At 39.8% G+C, this 20349-nt stretch overlaps 1 protein-coding gene across 3 annotated transcripts in view; it reads right to left on the bottom strand.

The window, feature by feature from the left end:
• Positions 1 to 347: 347 nt before the first annotated feature.
• Positions 348 to 20349, bottom strand: part of LYPD1 (LY6/PLAUR domain containing 1) — a 66443-nt gene continuing 46441 nt past the window's right edge. For all 3 annotated transcript variants that reach the window (XM_055572863.1, XM_055572862.1, XM_055572864.1), the window contains one exon: positions 348 to 2139. In XM_055572863.1, coding sequence (XP_055428838.1) covers positions 1904 to 2139 — 236 coding nt within the window. In that variant the 3' untranslated portion in view covers positions 348 to 1903. The remainder of the gene's footprint in view (positions 2140 to 20349) is intronic.

The raw sequence follows: 20349 nt of genomic DNA, 5'->3' as shown, positions 1-20349 counted from the left end.
TTTCCTGATGCTTTTGGTCACTGTGGATAAATACTGTGTGATAGCAAGTATCACACAGAATCTTTTTCTCTGTCAAGTGTTGTAAAAAGAGTAATGATGGTGTAACTCAGATGCAAACACATGGGCATGCAAACGTCTTTCCATGTAGTCAACTTTTGATCTTCTTGGCATAATTTTAGGGCCTGATTTTTTTCTGGGCCGCCACAGTGCAGCTTAGTGCAAAAAGTGAGCTGGTGAGTTATGAATCTGAAGTTAGGTATTTTCCATTATTTTTGGATAATTACCTTTTTTCCCCTGTAAGGGTGGAAGATACGACACAGCTAAAAACATCTGAAAAGAAACAGAAATGCTATTGCAGATATGAACATTGTAATTACAGGTGTGCATACCTACTAAATATATGTCCAAAACACACTCTCGGTGACTCCTGGTTTTGCCTCCCCTGAAACGGAATGCACAATTAATGTCACTAAATATAATTCTCTGTTACCAAAAGAATGCCACTTCCCTTTGTCTTCAAAATATCACTGGATCGCCTCTATGCAAACATTCTTTACAAATATTACTTCATCTGATATGGCTATACTGTATCCACCTATCTTTAAAGGACAAAACAAGATTTATGGACTACATAAAATGTTTTCTAGATACACAAACAACAATGAAAACACTTTTTAAATTAACAGGTATAAATAACTTGTCTAAAGCATTTAATGGTCTTTAACATAGTCAACTCCCCTGGCCTTGAAAACAGTATTAAATTCTTTTTTGCCAGTGGCAAAAAAAAAAAAGCCCATCAAGCACAACTTGAAAAATTGGTATCATTTCCCTGCCAGTAAGCACAGAACTGAGGGACTAAATATTTTATGGGTATTTTTTGTCATTGGCCTTCTTATGATTTCTTTCCTCTTTCTCCTTCCCTCTTGCCTGCTCAGGGCTGATTGTTGTGACCTTGGCCGTCTGCTGGATGCCCAACCAGGTTCGGAGGATCATGGCAGCGGCCAAACCCAAGCACGACTGGACCAAGTCCTACTTCCGGGCATACATGATCCTCCTCCCCTTCTCAGACACCTTCTTCTACCTGAGCTCCGTTATCAACCCGCTTCTGTACAACGTGTCCTCACAGCAGTTCCGAAGCGTGTTTGGGCAGGTGCTGCGCTGCCAACTGACACTGCCACACGCCAACCAGGAGAAGCACCTGCGTGCCCACGTGGCCTCCACCATGGACAGCGCCCGCTCTGCGCACCGCCCTCTGATCTTCCCGGCTTCCCAGCGCAGCAGTTCCTCTGCAAGAGCTAAGATGGTTTTCTTAAGCACTTTTCACAGCGAGGCCAAGCCCGAGTCTAAACCTCAGGACCTGAGTTGTGAGTCACCAGAACCCAACTCGGAGAGGAAACCAGCCAACCCTGCCACCAGGAATGGTTTTCAGGAGCACGAAGTGTGACTGCTGAGGAAGGCAGGCTGGACTGCTAAGCGGCACTCCTTACATGAAAGCCATGTTACCTTCACACAGCAGTGATATAAGAAACTGGGTTCCCATCAGGGACAGGAGTGGAAGACGGGCCTGGGAAGAAAGCAGCCAGCCACCGAAGTGTCAGCTAAGGGCTGATTTTGCCAGCCTGGCCTCAACTCTGATTACAGATGGGGCCAACTTGCATTCCACCTCCCTCCTTCCTTTAAGGACACACTGAAAATTCAAGCTCTATATATTCAGAGCTCCCAAAGAAGATTTTTTTTTTTTTTTTTTTTTTTTACACTGAGCTCTTTCTTTGTTTCCAAAGGAACTAAAAGAACAATTCCCCTCCCTACCCAGAATAAAAGGACACCCAGAAGAATCTCGGGGAGCAGGGGGGAGGGCAGGCCAGAAGAACAATGCAGGAGGGACTGACATTTCCTTCCGCCTTCAGCAGTGTGCCAAGAAAAGGGCTATCTTGAGGAGCAAGATGGTGCTGGGGAGCCATGGCCGGAGGGCCATGGCAGAACTGCTCCTTTTCTTGGGCCGGGGCCCGTTGCAAAGAGGGGTGTTGCAGCAGCTGATGCACACCGAGTTCAGTTTCCCTGGGGAGCAGAAGGATTGGTACCCAGCCGAGGCGATGAGGCAGGCTGCCGACGATGCACACGACTTGCGGTACATGATTCCTGCAACACAGACCCAAAGGAGCGAGGTTAGCCTGCCTGTGCCAGCCAAAGGACTGCAGCCCCCCGAGCCCAAAGCCCAGGGACAGCACTTCCTTACTCCTCCCACAGCCCAGAACCTTGGTGGGTCCAGGAAAATACTCAAGGTTGTTTCCTTGAGCGTCCAAAGTCCACAACCTATGCAGTGAAGAAGGCAAGCCTCATTTCACTTGCTTTTGACAATTTTCCCCAAGGCTATTTGAGATGCCAATACCACTGAATAAAGAGCTGTTACTATCAAAGTTCATTTTTGTTTAAAGTTGGAATTCACACTGTGTACTAAACAGAGCTTTTTATTTACTTTTTTTGGTTTAAACTGTCTCATGCCAGAGAGGACGACAAGCTGAGCCTTAAGATCTTATCTCTGTTATTACTTGATAAGCGGCCACAGAGATGGCTCACAATGATGTGTTTATTAAATCCTGAATGCTCTCAATAAAGACCAAAGCCCAATAAGGATAAATGAGATCCCTCTGAAGAGGCCCTGTGAAGGAGGGGTCTGGCTAACACTGTGCTGAGCACTGCCTCAGTCCAAGGGAAGTTTTGCCCTTAAAACATGGCCATTAGCCAAGTCAGCCCCACACAGCCAACACTTAATAACACATACTGTGTGGGCACATGGCTTTCTCAATAAAACTGGGGGCCCATCTTGAGCTCATGTATCATGTTCAAATTGTAGCATACTTATCAAGTTAGGGTGTCTTGGATAATCATTTGACTTTATAAAGATGGGCATTTACTCAAGTAATAGGTAAGCTTATTCAATACTTTCCTGGCTGCCAAGCATTCTCCAGATGGATATACTAGCTCATTTACTACCTGCAACAACATTACAAGGGAGGCCCCTAAGATGATGCCCATTTACCAGATAGGGATAGCAAAGGAAATTTAATAACTTGTTCAAGTCACACTTCTAGAAAGCAGAGCAGCTGTGATCTGAACCAAAGATTCTGGTCCCATGCTGTCAAATCTGTAGCACTGTATATAGCAAAGTAGCCACCCATGTTAAACACAAAATAGTTTTGTTTTTCACAGCAGAGAAGACCACTTGGAAAATAGCTTTGGGTGTATGTGTGTGGCTACTTTGTATCAATGGCTTACTTTTCTTTTTGGACATAGGATGTCATGCTAAAGCTGGACCTCAAAGGGAATGCCTTGTATCCCCCTCAGACACATAGGGTAGCAAATGGGCTACACACAGTCCACCAGTAGCCAGGGCTCCCCATTCCCTGGGGTTCCCAGCAGGGATGTGTGTTTGCATCCCCCTTTGATTTGGGTCCCTCCCCCTTGAGAACTGCTACTCTGGATGCTAGAGAAACAGTACACAATTGAAGTGCTGAAAACTTCCAAGTGAGAGGTAAAGAAATACTTTAGATTTACATTAAAACGTGCAATTTTATGTCATTTCTTTTCTATAACTCCATGTTTTTAAGAGTTGATTTTCTTATACGGTTAGAAAAACCTGGAAGGTAGCTGGTCTGGTAAGATAAAGGCCCTGGACACAGGATGTGTGGGGGTGGGGGGGGGGGGAGGGAGGGAGGGATGGGGGGAGCACTGCTGATTTCTAAGGAACATGCTACAGAGTATTTTCCATTTACAGATTTCCCAGTCTCCACATTTTCTAACCATTGCCCATTTTAGAAAGTTAAATTATTACTATGTTTTTATTCTTCAATATTAAAAGCACTAAGTGTCATCTGTCACTTCAACTTCAATAAACTTTTTCCCTTTAAGTAAATTTTTAAAATTAAACAAGTACTGAATATATCTTTCACTGTGCAGAAGTTCAGACAGATAACCTGAAAATGTTCCTTGACCTCTCACTCCAATCCTGTGTCCTCCTAAGATCTTGGTAAGCACTCTTACCGGTTTGTGATGCCTTCTTCCAGACCTACTGCTATGCACTTACATGTGTCTATGGAGAAAAGGTGTGTGCACATGTCCTAACAGCATAACATCCTATATGCTGTATATATCTCCATTTGCATTTTTACTTAGAACATGTCTGGGGATGTATTTTTAAGTCTAACTGTATAGAACTAAGGGTAAGTGATGAGACTGGTTAGATAAGTAATGCAAGATGGGAGCCCTAATTCTTGTGACTGCTTCCCATTGGATATCTCCAAATCCCTTGGCTCTGATGCCCAGTGGGGCCTACACTTGTGGCCCTGCAGAACTGTATATATCTGCAGTCTTTAAATGTTGCCACCAGGGTGTCTGCCTGCCAATCAGCTTGAATCTAGGTGCTAAGATCCTCTTCTCTGGGACACTAACTGACCTCAGCACACACTCAACTACTGGGAGCTATTAAAACAGCCTGCTTAGAATGAAATGTCATTTGCAGCAACATGGATGGACCCAGAGATTATAATACTGAGTGAAGTCAAACAGAGGAGAAATACCATATGACATCCCTTATATGAGAAATCTAAAAAAAAAAAAAAAAAAAACAACCAGATGAACATTTTTATAAAACAGAGACAGACTCACAAACTTAGAGAATGGTTGCTGGGGGTAAAAGTTCGGAGGAAGGGATAAGTTAGGGAGTTCGGGATGGACATGTATACACTACTATATTTAAAATGGATAACTAACAAGGACCTACTGTACAGCACAGGAAACTCTGCTCAATGTTATGTGGCAGCCTGGATGGTTGGGGAATTTAGGGGAGAATGGATATATGAATACGTATGCCTGAGTTCCTGTGCCGTCCACCTGAAACTATCACAACACTGTTAATTAGCTACAATCCAATTTAAAATGAAAGAGTTTAAAAAATAATAAAATAAGCTATTTAGACAGTTGGAAAGGTTGAAGAGATAATCAAAAGCTGGGGTAGGGTTGAATGATGAGGTACATCTCCTATACTAGGCCAACCCTTCAAGAGTTGAAGATATTTCATCTAATGCATAGAAACCAATACAAGTTATCAAAATTAAAAGATGAATATGTTCCAAAAAATAAAACTTCAGAAGAAAATTTTAATGAAAAACAGGTGATTTACCAGAGAAAGACTTCAAAGTAATGTTCTTAAACATGTTTATTGAACTAGGGAGAAGAATGGATGAGCACAGTGAGAATTTCAATGAAGAAAAAAAATATAAGAAAGTATTAAATAGAAGTCACAGAGTTGAAGAATATAATAACGAAATTGCGAGAAAAATGCTCTAGAGGAGTTCAACAACACAGGTAAAGGAGAAGGAAGGATCAATGAACTCAAAAACAAGGTAGATGAACTCACCCAATCAGAGCAGAAAAAACAAAAAGGTATTAAAAAAAACAAAACAAAAAAACTGAAGATAGCTTGAGGGACTCAACAAACAATCTCAAGTGGGTTAATATTCACACTATTGGAGTCACAGAAGAGGAGGGTAGAAGACTTATGTGAAGAAATATTGGCTGCAGATTTCCCTACCTCGGGGAAAGAAATAGACATCAAGATTCAGGAAGCCCATAGAGTTCCAAATAAGATGAACCAAAAGAAGACCTTAAGACACATAATAATTAAAATGTGAAAATATAAGAAAAGAATATTAAAAGTGGCAACAGAGAAACAACTTGTTGGAACCCCCATAAGATGAGCAGATTTTTCATGAGAAACTTCAGGCCAAAAGGGAATGGCACAATACATAGGCATACCTCACTTTCCTTTGTTTAACTGTCCTTCACAGATACTGTGTTTTTTTTTTCCCCCACAAACTGAAGGTTTATGGCAACCTGAGTTTACCAAGTATACTGGTGCCATTTTTCCAAAAGCAACTGCTCACTTCATGTCTCTGTATCATGTGTTGGTAATTCTCACAGTATTTTACACTTTTTCATTATTATGTTTCTTATGGTGATCTGTGATCAGTGGCCATTGATATTACCACTGTAATTGTTTTTGCCTTGTATTTTTACTTATGGTATGTACTTTTTAAAAAGGCATAATGCCATTGCACACTTAATAGATTACAGTATAAACGTAACTTTTATATGAATTGGAAAACAAACGTGTGATTTCCTTTGCTGCAATATTTCCTTTATTTTGGTTGTCTGGAACTTAACCACCTCCCCCCCCCACCCCACCCCCCCCACCCCAGTATCTCTAGGTATGTCTGTATTCAAAGTGCTGAAAGAAAAAGAGAAAAAGAAAAAAAAAAAAAAACCCTAAATAAGAATATTCTACCTGGCTTAGTTGTAATTCACAACTGAAGGAGAGATGTAGAGTTTTCCAGAGGAGCAAGAGTTAAAGGAGTTCATTACCTCTAAACCAACCTTATAAGAAATGTTAAAGGGGCTTATTTAAGCTGAAAAGAAAGGGTGCTAACTAGTAACAAAACATATGAAAGTAAACATCTCACTTATAAAGGTAAATATCTAGTAAATGTAATAGATTAGTCACTTATTAAACTTGTATGAAGATTAAAAGACAAAAAGCAGTAAAAACAAGTAACTACAATAATTACCTAAGGGATAAACAAGATAAAAGTAAAGTTTGAGTGGAGACAAGACGGAGGAGTAGAAGGATGTAGGCTTACATCTTATGAAAACACCAAAACCATGGTAGAGCTACTATGGAGAACAGTATGGAGATTCCTTAAAGAACTAAAACTAGAGCTACCACATGACCCTGCAATCCCAATCCTGAGCAGATATCCAGAGAAAAGACCTGATCTGAAAGGATACACGCACCTCGGTGTTCACTGAGGCACTGTTTACAACAGCCAAGACATGTAAGCAACCTAAGTGTCTATCAACAGAGGAATGGATAAAGAAGACATGGTACACATATACATTGGAATATTAGTCATTAAAATGAAATCATGCCATTTGCAGCAACATGAATGGACCTAGAGATTGTCATATTATGGGAAGAAAGAGAAATAATTGTATGACACCCCTTATATGAGGAATCTAAAAAGAAATGATACAGATTAATTTTTTTTTACAAATTAGAAATAGACTCACAGACTTAGAGAATGAACTTATGGTTGCCAGGGGGAAGGATGAGGGGAAGGGAGGGTTAGGGAGTTTGGGATGGACAGGTACACACTGCTACATTTAAAATGGATAACCAACAAAGACCTACTGTATAGCACAGGGAACTCTGCTCAATGTCATGTGGCAGCCTGGATAGGAGGGGAGGTTGAGGGAGAAATGTGTATATGTGTATGTATGGCTGAGTCCCTGTGCTGGCCACCTGAAACTTAATCACAACATTGTTAATTGGTTATATTCCAAAATAGAAAGTTAAAAAAAAAAGACACCAAAATCACAACTAACTGCTGAACAACCATTGACAAAAAAACATGCTGGAACCTACAAAATAGATATCCTACATCCAAAGACAAAGAAGCCACATCAAGACAGTAGGAAGGGTGTGATGGCAATAAAACCAAATCCTGTACCCTCTGAGGCCTTACAAATAGCTGTGAAAAGAAGAGAAGTGAAAAGCAAAGGAGAAAAGGAAAGATATAAGCATCTGAATGCAGAGTTCCAAAGAACAGCAAGAAGAGATAAGAAAGCCTTCTTCAGCAATCAATGCAAAGAAATAGAGGAAAACAACAGAATGGGAAAGACTAGAGAGCTCTTCAAGAAAATCAGAGATACCAAAGGAACATTTTATACAAAGATGGGCTCGATAAAGGACAGAAATGGTATGGACCTAACAGAAGCAGAAGATATTAAGAAGAGATGGCAAGAATACACAGAAGAACTGTACAAAAAAGATCTTCACGACTCAGATAATCATGATGGTGTGATCGCTGACCTAGAGCCAGACATCCTGGAATGTGAAGTCAAGTGGGCCTTAGAAAGCATCACTACGAACAAAGCTAGTGGAGGTGATGGAATTCCAGTGGAGCTATTCTAAATCCTGAAAGATGATGCTGTAAAAGTGCTGCACTCAATATGCCAGCAAACTTGGCAAACTCAGCAGTGGCCACAGGACTGGAAAAGGTCAGTTTTCATTCCAATCCCAAAGAAAGGCAATGCCAAAGAATGCTCAAACTACCGCACAATTGCACTCATCTCACACGCTACTAAAGTAATGCTCAAAGTTCTCCAAGCCAGGCATCAGCAATATGTGAACTGTGAACTTCCTGATGTTCAAGCTGGTTTTAGAAAAGGCAGAGGAACCAGATATCAAATTGCCAACATCCACTGGATCATGGAAAAAGCAAGAGAGTTCCAGAAAAACATCTATTTCTGTTTTATTGACTATGCCAAAGCCTTTGACTGTGTGGATCACAATAAACTGTGGAAAATTCTGAAAGAGATGGGAATACCAGACCACCTGATCTGCCTCTTGAGAAATCTATGCAGATCAGGAAGCAACAGTTAGAACTGGACATGGAACAACAGACTGGTTCCAAATAGGAAAAGGAGTACGTCAAGGCTGTATATTGTCACCCTGTTTATTTAACTTATATGCAGAGTACATCATGAGAAACGCTGGACTGGAAGAAACAGAAGCTGGAATCAAGATTGCCGGGAGAAATATCAATAACCTCAGATATGCAGATGACACCACCCTTATGGCAGAAAGTGAAGAGGAACTCAAAAGCCTCTTGATGAAAGTGAAAGAGGAGAGTGAAAAAGTTGGCTTAAAGCTCAACATTCAGAAAATGAAGATCATGGCATCCGGTGCCACCACTTCATGGGAAATAGATGGGGAAACAGTGGAAACAGTGTCAGACTTTATTTTTCTGGGCTCCAAAATCACTACAGATGGTGACTGCAGCCATGAAATTAAAAGAGGCTTACTCCTTGGAAGGAAAGTTATGACCAACCTAGATAGCATATTCAAAAGCAGAGACATTACTTTGCCAACAAAGGTTCATCTGGTCAAGGCTATGGTTTTTCCTGTGGTCATGTATGGATTTGAGAGTTGGACTGTGATGAAGGCTGAGTGCCAAAGAATTGATGCTTTTGAACTGTGGTGTTGGAGGAGACTCTTGAGAGTCCCTTAGACTGCAAGGAGATCCAACCAGTCCATTCTGAAGGAGATCAGCCCTGGGATTTCTTTGGAAGGAATGATGCTAAAGCTGAAACTCCAGTACTTTGGCCACCTCATGCGAAGAGTTGACTCATTGGAAAAGACTCTGATGCTGGGAGGGATTGGGGGCAGGAGGAGAAGGGGATGACAGAGGATGAGATGGCTGGATGGCATCACTGACTCGATGGACTTGAGTTTGAGTGAACTCTGGGAGTTGGTGATGGACAGGGAGGCCTGGCATGCTGGATTCATGGGCTCGCAAAGAGTCGGACACAACTGAGTGACTGATCTGATCTGTACCCTCTGAATAGGTGACCAACAAACTGGAAAATAACTATATTGCATGCAGAAGTTCTCCCACAGGAGTGAAAGTTCTGAGCCCCATGTCAGACTCCCCAGCCTGGAGGCCTGGCAACAGCAGGAGGAGCCCCCAAAGAATTTGGCTTTGAAGGCCACTGGAGTCTGACTTCAGGAATTCCACAGGCATTCCACTCTGGAGTGAGTGAAGAGTGAAGTCGCTCAGTCGTATCCGACTCTTTGCGACCCCATGGACTGCAGCCCACCAGGCTCCTCCATCCACAGGATTCTCCAAGCAAGAGAACTGGAGTGGGCTGCCATTTCCTTCTCCAGAGGATTTTCCCGACCCAGGGATTGAACCCATGTCTCCTGCATTCCAGACAGATGCTTTAACCTCTGAGCCACCAGGGAAGTTAATTCCACACTTGGAGGCACAAAAAAGGTCTGGTAAGCATCAGGACCCAGGGGAAAAGCAGTGACCTCATAGGAGCTTGGACCAAACATACCTCCTGGTATTAGAGGGTCTCCTGTGGCAGTGGGGGCTGGCTGTGGCTCACTGCAGGGACAAAGACACTGGCAGCAGTAGTTCTGGGGAGTACTCATTGGCTTGAGGCCTCCTAGAGGCTGCCACCAAGACCTGGCCCCTCCCAACTAGGCTCCTGTGTATAGACTCCTGTGTTGGTTGTTTGGCTTCAACCCAAGCAACCAACAGGGTGGGAACACAGCCCTAGCCATCAGATAGCCTGCTTAAAGTCAGCCTGAGCACAACCCTGCACACCAGAAGAACAAGACACACCTCCACCCACCAGTGGGCAGGAACCAGACTCTCCCACCAGGAAACTTGCACACATCTCTTAGGCAGCATCATCCACCAGAGGACAGACAGCAAAGAAGCAAGAAGAACTACAACACTGCAGCCTGCAGAACAGAAACCACAAAGTTAAACAAGATGAGACAGAATATGTCCCACATGAAGGAACACAATAAAACCCCAGAAGAACAAATAAGTGAAGTGGAAATAGGCAATCTACCTGAAAAAGAATTCAGAGTAATGATAGTAAAGATGATCCAAGATCTTGGAAAAAGAATGGAGGCACAGATTGAGAAGATACAAGAAATGTTTACCAAAGACCTAGAAGAACTAAAGAACAGAGATGAACAACATAATAACTGAAAAACATACTAGAAGGAATCAACAGCAGAATAATGAAGCAGAAGAGCAGATAAATGAGCCAGAAGATGGAATGGTAGAAATTACTGCCACAGAAAAATGTACAAAGAATGAAAAGAAATGACAGTCTACAGCCTCTGGGACATAAAATGCACCAACATTTGCATTATAGGGGTCCCAGAAGGAGAAGAGAGGGAAAGAAGACCAGAAAATATTTGAAGAGATAATAGCTGAAAACTTCCCTAATGTGGGAAAAGAAATAGTTCCCCAAGTCCAAGAAGCATAGAGAATCCCAGGCAGGATAAACCCAAGGAGGAAAATGCCAAGACACATAATACTCAAGTTGACAAAAATTAAAAGATGAAACAATATATTTAAAGCAACAAGGGAAAAATCAATAAATAACATGAAAAGGAATTCCCATAAGGTTATCAGGTGATTTTTCGCAGATACTCTGTAGAACAGAAGAATACTCTAAGCAAGATTCTAATTCAGATTAAAAAATTAAAATTTTTACAGATAAGCAGAAGTTAAGAGTCAGCACCACCAGATCAGCTTTGCTACAAATGCTAAAGGAACTTCTTTAGGCAGAAAGGAAAATTATCTTGTTCAACACTAGGAACAAGAAAATTATGAATGGGAAAAACTCACTGGTAAAGGCAAACATACAGTAAAGTTAGGAAATCATCTGCACACAAATATGATATCAAAATCAGCAATCATGAGGAGAGTACAAATGCAGGATATTGGGCAACTTAAAACAATATTTTTTATACATAGACTGCTATAGCAAAACCTCATGGATACTGCAAATTAAAAATCTACAATAGATAAGAAAGAAAAAGAAATCCAAACACAACACTATGTTAATCATCAAATCACAACAGAAGAGAACAAAAGAAGAAGCAAAGGAAAAAGACCTACAAACACAATTCCAAACTAATTTAATAAAATGGCAATAAGAATGTGTGTGTGTGTTAGTCACTCAGTCATGTTTGACTCCTTTGACCCATGGACTGTAATCCACCAGGCTCCTATGTCCATGGAATTCTCCAGGCAAGAATACTGGAGTGGGTAGCCATTTGCTTCTCCAGGGGACCTTCCCTCACCCAAGGATCGAATCTGGGTCTCCGGCATTGCAGGCAGATTCTTTATCATCTGAGCCACCAGGGAATACATATTAATAATAATCTTCACCCTAAATAGATTAAATGCTCCAAGCAAAAGACACACACTGGCTGAGTGAATACAAGAACAAGACTTATATATATATATATGTATATGCTGCCTACAAGAGACCAACTTCAGATCTGCTGCTAAGTCGCTTCAGTCGTGTCTGACTCTGTGCGACTCCATAGACGGAAGCCCACCAGGCTCCCCCGTCCCTGGAATTCTCCAGGCAAGAACACTGGAGTGGGTTGTCATTTCACATAAAGACTGAAAGCGAGGGGATGGAAAAAGGTATTCCATGCAAACACAAATCAAAGGAAAGCTAGAGTACTAATACTCATATCAGACAAAATGGACTTCAAAATAATGTTACAAGAGACAATGAAGGACACTAATGATCAAGGGATCAATCAAAGAAGAAGATAAAACAATTTTAATTATATATGCACCCAACATAGGAGCATCTCAACATATGACGCAGATACTAACAGCCATAAAAGGAGTAACTGATAGTAACACACTAACAGTGGGGGACTTTAATACCCCACATTCATTATTGCACAGATAATCCAGATAGAAAATCAATAAGGAAAAACAGGCCTTAAACGACACATTAGAGCAGATGGACTTAATTGATATTTATAAATCATTCCATCCAAAAGCAGCAAAATCCACACTGCTTATAAGTGCACATGGAACATTCTCCAGGCTTGATCACATGTTGGGTCACAAAGTAAACTTTGGTAAATTGAAGAAAACTGAAATCATATCAAGCATCTTTCCTAACCACAATGCTATGAAATTAGAAAACAGCAACAGGGAAAAAAACTTCAACCCCCACCCCCCCGACAAAAACATGAAAGCTAATACAGTTATGTAAAGTTTAAAAATAAAATAAAATTAAAAAAAAAACATGAAAGCTAAATAATATGCTATTAAACAATCAACCATTTCAGAAATCAAAGAGGAAATTAAAAAATACCTACAGACAAATGAAAACAAAAGAATGACAATCAAAAACCTATGGAACACAGCAAAAGCAGTTCTAAGAGAGAAGTTTATAGTAATACAGTAAGTCCACTATATTCAACATCACAGCAATCCAAGTATATGAGTATATGCCCACCTCCCCCTCAGCCTCTAGTGCTGAAGAAGCTGAAGTTGGACAATTCTATGAAGACCTACAAGACCTCCTAAAACTAACACCAAAAAGTGATGTCCTTTTCATCACAGGAGACTGGAATGTAAAAGTAGGAAGTCAAGAGATACCTAGTATAACAGGCAACTTTGGACTTGGAGTACAAATTGAAGCAGGGCAAAGGTTAACAGTTTTGTCAAGAGAACGCACTGGTCATAGCAACAACAACAATACAAGAGATGACTCTACACATTGACATCACCAGTGCCGAAAGCAGATTGATTATATATTTTGCAGCCAAACAAGGAGAAGCTCTATGTAGTCAGTGAAAACAAGACCTGGAGCTGACTGTGACTCAGATCATTAGCTCCTTATTGACCCAGATAACCACGATGATGTAGTCACTCACCTAGAGCCAGACATCCTATAGTGTGAAGTCAAGTGGGCCTTAGGAAGGAAGCATTACTATGAATTAAGCTAGTGGAAGTGATGGAATTCCAGCTGAGCTATTTCAAATCTTAAAAGATGATGCTGTTAAAGTGCTGCACTCATCATGCCATCAAATTTGGAAAATTCAGTAGTGGCCACAGGACTGTAAAAGGTTTTTCATTCCAATCCCAAAGAATGTTCAAATTACCATACAATTGCACTCATTTCACATACCAGCGACATTATGCTCAAAATCCCTCAAGCTAGGCTTCAGCAGGACATGAAGTGAGAACTTCCAGACATACGAGGTGAATTCAGAAAAAGGCAGAGGAATCCGAGATCGAATAGCTAACATATGCTGGATTATGGAAAAAGCAAGGGAATTAAAAAAAAAAAATGACTTCTGCTTCATTGACTATGCTAAAGGCTTTGACTGTGTGGATCACAACAAACTGGAATATTCTTAATGAGACGGGGATACCAGACCATATTACCTGTCTCCTGAGAAACCTGTATGCACAACAAGAAGCAGTTATTAAAATGGACATGGAACAATGGACTGATTCAAAATTGGGAAAAGAGTACATCAAGAGTACAAAGAGTACATCAAGGCTGTCACCCTACTTACTTAACTTATATGCAGAGTACATCATGTGAAATGCTGGGCTGGATGAATCATAAACTGGAATCAAGACAGCGGGAGAAATATCAATAACCTCAGATACCCAGATGACACCACTTTAATGGCAGAAAGTGAGGAGGAACTAAAGGGACTTCTGATGAAAGTGAAAGAGAGTGAAAAATCTGGCTTAAAATGCAACATTCAAAAAATGAAGATCATGTCATCTGGTCCTATCACTTCATCACAAATAGATGGGAAACTGTGGAAACAGTGTCAGATTTTGTTTTCTTGGGCTCCAAAATCAATGCAGACGGTGACTGCAGCCATGAAATTAAAAGACACTCCTTGGAAGAATAGCTATGACAAATGTAGACAGTGTATTAAAAAGCAGAGACCTTACTTTATCAACAAAGGTCCATATAGTCAAAGCTATAGTTTTTCCAGTAGTCATGTATGGATGTGAGAGTTGGACCATAAAGAAGGCTGAGCACCATAGAATTGATGCTTTCAAACTGTGGTGTTGGAGAAGACTCTTGAGAGTCCCTTGGACTGTAAGGAGATCCAACCAGTCCATCCTAAAGGAGATCAGTCCTGGGTGTTCATTGGAAGGACTGATGCTGAAGCTGAAACTCCAATACTTTGGCCACCTGATACGAAGAACTGACTCACTGGAAAAGACCCTGATGCTGGGAGACATTGAGGGCAAGAAGAGAAGGGGACGACAGAGGATGAGATGGTTGGATGGCATCACTGAGTCAATGGACATGAGTTTGAGCAAATTCAGGGAGATAGTGAAGGACAGAGAAGCCTGGTGTGCTGCACTTCATTGGGTCTCACAGAGTTGGATATGGCTTGGCCACTGAAGAACAATTCCCCTACATTCGAACCTTCAAGTTAGGATCTTTCCATGATGTGAACATGCATCTGGTTCAACAAGGAACCAGATCCCGTGACACCAATATCAAGCATGAGGGAAGTTGCAGCTTGCCCTTCATCTCTTGCTGATGATTCTTCACCTCTACCACCTCCTGTCTCTTCTCCGTCCTCCAGTCAGTAGCTGTTCTTGCCTGTTCACTTGATGCCAGTCTCTGTACGCCAGGTGTTACTGTACTACTGTACCTTCGAGGTGCTATACCTTAAGATTAAAAATGTTTCTTTTATTTTTGTGTTTTTATGTACTATTTATGTGAAAAGTATTATAAATCTATTATAATACAGTACTATATAGTCAATTGTGTTAGTTGGGTACCTAGGCTAACTCTGTTGGACTTATGGAAAAACTGGACTTATAAACACTTTATTGGAATGCAACTCTTTTATATGGAGGGGACTTACTGTACAATCTTACCTCAGGAAACAAGAAAAATCACAAATAAACCACCTAACTTTGCACCTAAAGCAACTAAAGAAAGAACAAACAAAACCCAAAATCAGTAGAAGGAAAGAAATCATAAAGATCAGAGCAGATAAATGAGAGAAAGAAAACAATAGAAAAAAAAAAAGTCAGTGACGCTATAGCTGGTTCTTTGAAAATATAAACGTAACTGATGAGCCTTTAGCCAAACTCATCAATAAAAAAGTGAGAGGGATCAAATCAATAAAATTAGAAATGAAAAAGGAAAAGTTACAACAGATACCACAGAAATACAGAGGATCATAAGAGACTACTACAAGCAATTAAACTCTGGGAGATAGTGAAGGACAGGGAAGCCTGGAACACTGCAGTCCATGGGGTCACAAAGTTGGACATGATTTAGTGACCAAACGACTACAATACCACACCAATAAAATGGACAACCTAGAAGAAATGGACAAATTCTCAGAAACTTAACCAGATTCCCAAGACTTAACCAGAAGAAATAGAAAATATAAACAGAGACCAATCGTAAGCACGGAAAATGAACTGTGATTTAAAAACTCCAAATAAAGCCCTCATGAAAGTCCAGGGCCAGATGGCTTCAGAGGCAAATTTTATCAAATATTTAGAGAAGAATTAATACCTACCCTGTAACTCTTCTGCAAAATGTAGTGGAAGGAACACTCCCAAACTTATTCTATGAGGCCACCATCACCCTGACACCAAAACCAAAGATACCACTAAAAGAAAGAAAGAAAATGACAGGCTAATATCACTGATGAACACAGACACAAGAATTCTCAACAAAATACTAACAAACCAAATCCAAAAATTCATTAAAAGGTTCATACACCATGATCAAGTGTGATATTTCCCAGGGATGCAAGGATTTTTCAAACCTGCAAATCAATCAGTGTGATATACCACATCAACAAATTGAAGAATGGAAGTCATATGATCATCTCAGTAGATATAGAAAAAGTTTTTGACAAAATTCAACACCTGTTTATCATGAATGAACTTCAAAACGTGGGCAAAAAGGGAACATACCTCAACATAATAAAGCCCACATATGACAAACCTACAGCTAACATCAAACTCAAAGGTGAAAAGCTGAAAGCATATCATCTTAGATTGGTGATAAGATAAGGATGCTCACTCACACCACTTTTATTAACATAGCTTTGGAAGTCCTAGCTACAGCAATGAGAAAAGGGAAAGAAATAAAGAGAATCCAAATTGGAAAAGAAGTAAAACTGTCCTTGATTACTGATGATATGACAGTAAACATAGAAAATCCCAAATGTGCTACCGGAAAACTACTAGAGATCATCAATAAAGGTGGTAAGTTGCAGGATACAAAATTAATACACAGCAATATACTGCATTTCTATAAACTAACAATGAAAGATCAGAAATAGAAAGGAAAGAATCAATCCCACTTACTATCACATCAAAAAAAGGAATAAACCTACCTAAGGAGGCAAAAGTCCTATACTCTGAAAACTAAGACACTGATGAAAGAAACTGAAGATAACACAAACTGAAGGAAATATATATCACATTCTTGTATTGCAAGAGTCAACATTGTCAAAATGACTATAACTCTAGGCCGTATACAGAGTCAATGTAATCCCTATCAAATTAGCAATTGCATGTTTCACACAACTAGAACAAAAAAAATCTTAACATTTATATGGACACACAGAAGATCCAGAATAGCCAATGCAATCTTGAGAAAGAATAACTGAGCTGGAGGAATCAGGCTCCCTGACTTCAGGCTATACAAAAAAATACTGTCATCAAAACCATATGGTACTGGCACAAAAAAAGAAATATAGATCAATGGAATAGGATAGAAAGCCCAGAAATAAACCCATGCACACATGGTCAATATATAACAAAGGAAGAAAGACTATACAATGGAAAAAAAAAATCTCTTTAATAATTGGTGCTTGAAAAAACGGTACCTGAACAGCTGCATGTAAAAGAATGAAATTAGCATATTCTTTAATACCATACACAAAAATAAAATCAGTATGGATTAAAGACCTAAATGTAAGACCTGATTCTATAAAACTCTTAGAGAAAAACTTAGGTAGAACACTGTTTGACATAAATCTCAGCAATATCTTTTTTGATCCATCTTCTAGAGTAATGCAAATAAAAACAAAAAGTAACAAGTGAAACCTAATTAAACTCAAAAGCTTTTGCATAGTGAAGGAAATCATAAACAAAATGAAAACATAGCCCTCAGAATGGGAGAAAATAATTGCAAATGATGTGACCAACAAGGGATCAATCTCCAAAATCTACAAACAGCTCATGCAGCTCAATATCAATAAAACAAGCAACCCAATCAAGAAAAAAAAAGGGCAGAAAACCTAAGTAGACATTTCTCCAAAGATGGCATACAGATGGCCAAGAGACAGGAAAAAATGCTCAACATCACTATTACAGAAATGCAAATCAAAACACTGAGATATCACCTCAAACCAGTCAGAATGCCTACAAAGTCTACATTATCAGAACTAGTCTACAAACCATAAATGCTGGAGAGGGTGTGGAGAAAGAACTTTCCTACACTGTTGGTGGAAATGTACATTGGTACACTTGCTATGGGGAACAATATAGAGGTTCCTTAAAAAAGTAAAAATAGAGCTACCATATATCCAGCAATCCCACTCCTTGGCATATATCTGGAGAAATCCATGGCTCAAAAGGATACATGCACCCCAGTGTTCACTGCGGTGGTATTTACAATAGCCAAGACACGGAAGCAACCTAAATGTCCACCCAGAGATGAATGGATAAAGAAGATGTGGTGTGTGTGTACATACACACACACATATACATACACACACACAATGGAATATCACTTAGCCATTAAAAAGAATGAAACAATCCATTTGCAGCAACCAACATGTATGGACCTAGATAGAGATAATCATACTAAGTGAAGTCAGTCACTCAGGGAAAGACAAATATATGATATCACTTATATACAGAATCTGAAAAAATATGATGCAAAAGATCTTATTTACAAAACAGAAACAGATTAACAGATTTTGATTTAGAAAACAAATTATGGTTACCAAAAGGGAGAGGGATAAATTGGGAGGTTGAGATTGACAATATACACTACTATATTTAAAACAGATAACCAGCAAGGATCTACTGTATAGCACCTCTGCTTAATATTCTGTAATAACTTAAATGGGAAAAGAATTTGAAAAATAATAGTTATATGTATAACTGAATCACTTTGCTATATACCTAAAATTAATACATTGTTAACCAATTACTCTCCAATATAAAATAAAAATTAAAAAACAAAAAAAGTAAATTTGACATCAAAATCATAAAATGTGGAGGGGGAGGGTAGAAATGTAGAACCTTAGAATCCATTCAAAATTGTTATCAACTTAAAGTGTGCTAAGCTGCTTCAGTCTTGTCTAACTATTTGCAACTGTATGAACTATAACCCACCAGGCTCCTCTGTCCATGGGACTTTCCAGGTAAGAATACTGGATTGGGTTGCCACGTCCTCCTCCAGGGGATCTTCCCAACCTGGAGGATTGAACCTGCATCTCTTACAGATACCTGCCTTGCCAGGTGGGTTCTTTACCACTAGCATTACCTGGGAAGCACAAATATGCTGCTCTAAATAGAAGTTGTTATATATAAGACTAATGGTTCTCACAAAGCAAAAACCTATAGTAGGTATACAAAGATGATGAGAAAAAAATCTAAACATACCAGTAAAGAAACTCATCAAACCACAAAAGAAAACAGTAAGAGGAGAAGAAAGGTACAAAAGGACTATAAAATGTCCAGAAAGCAATCACTAAATGCCAATAATTTCATATCTATCAATAATTCCTTAAATGGAAGTGGACTAAATTATCAATCAAATGACAGAGTGGCCGAATGAATTAAGACAAAAAAAAAAACAACAACTAAGACCCATCCATGTGCTGCCTACAGAGACACACTTCAGACTCACGGACACACACAGACTGAAAGTGAAGTGATAGAAAGAGATAGTCCATATGAATAGAAACCAAAAGAAATCTGGGCTATTGATCCTTGGACAAAATACTGTATTAAGGCAAAGAAACACCCTCTTCCAACAACACAAGAGAAGACTCTACACATGGACATCACCAGATGGCAAATACTGAAATCAGATTGATTATATTCTTTGCAGCCAAAGATGGAGAAGCTCTATACAGTCAGCAAAAACAAGACTGGGAGCTTACTTTGGCTCAGATCATGAAATCCTTATTGCAAAATTCAGACTTACATTGAAGAAAGTGGGGAAAACCACTAGACCATTCAAGTATGATGTAAATCAAATCCCTTATGATTATACAGTGGAAGTGACAAATAGATTCAAGGGATCAGATCTGATAGAGTGCCTGAAGAATTAGGGACGAGGTTTGTAACACTGTACGGGAGACAGGATTCAAGGCCATCCCCAAGAAAAAGAAATGCAAAAAGGCAAAATGGTTGTGTGAGGAGGCCTTACAAATAGCCGAGAAGAGAAGAGAAGCAAAAGGCAAAGGAGAAAAGGAAAGATATACCCATTGGAATGCAGAGTTCCAAAGAATAGCAAGGAGAGATAAGAAAGCCTTTCTCAGTGATCAATGCAAAGGAAGAGAGGAAAACAGTAGAATGGGAAAGACTAGATTCTCTTCAAGAAAATCAGAGATACCAAGGCAACATTTCATGCAAAGATGGGCACAATAAAGGGCAGAAATGGAATGGACCTAACAGAAGTAGAAGATATTAAGAAAAGGTGGCAAGAATACACAGAACTATACAAAAAAGATTTTCATGACCCAGATAACCATGATCGTGCGATCACTCACCTAGAGCCAAACATCCTGGAGACCAAAGTCAAATGGGCCTTAGGAAGCATCACTAGGAACAGTTAGTGGAGGTGATGGAATTTCAGCTGAGCCATTTCAAGTCCTAAAAGATGATACTCTTAAGTGCTGCACTCAAT

Source organism: Bubalus kerabau, chromosome 3, assembly GCF_029407905.1.
Source record: "Bubalus kerabau isolate K-KA32 ecotype Philippines breed swamp buffalo chromosome 3, PCC_UOA_SB_1v2, whole genome shotgun sequence".
Taxonomy (NCBI): Eukaryota; Metazoa; Chordata; class Mammalia; order Artiodactyla; family Bovidae; genus Bubalus; species Bubalus kerabau.
The sequence above is the reverse complement of the archived record's forward strand: the minus strand, read 5'-3'. Positions and strand labels throughout refer to the sequence as shown.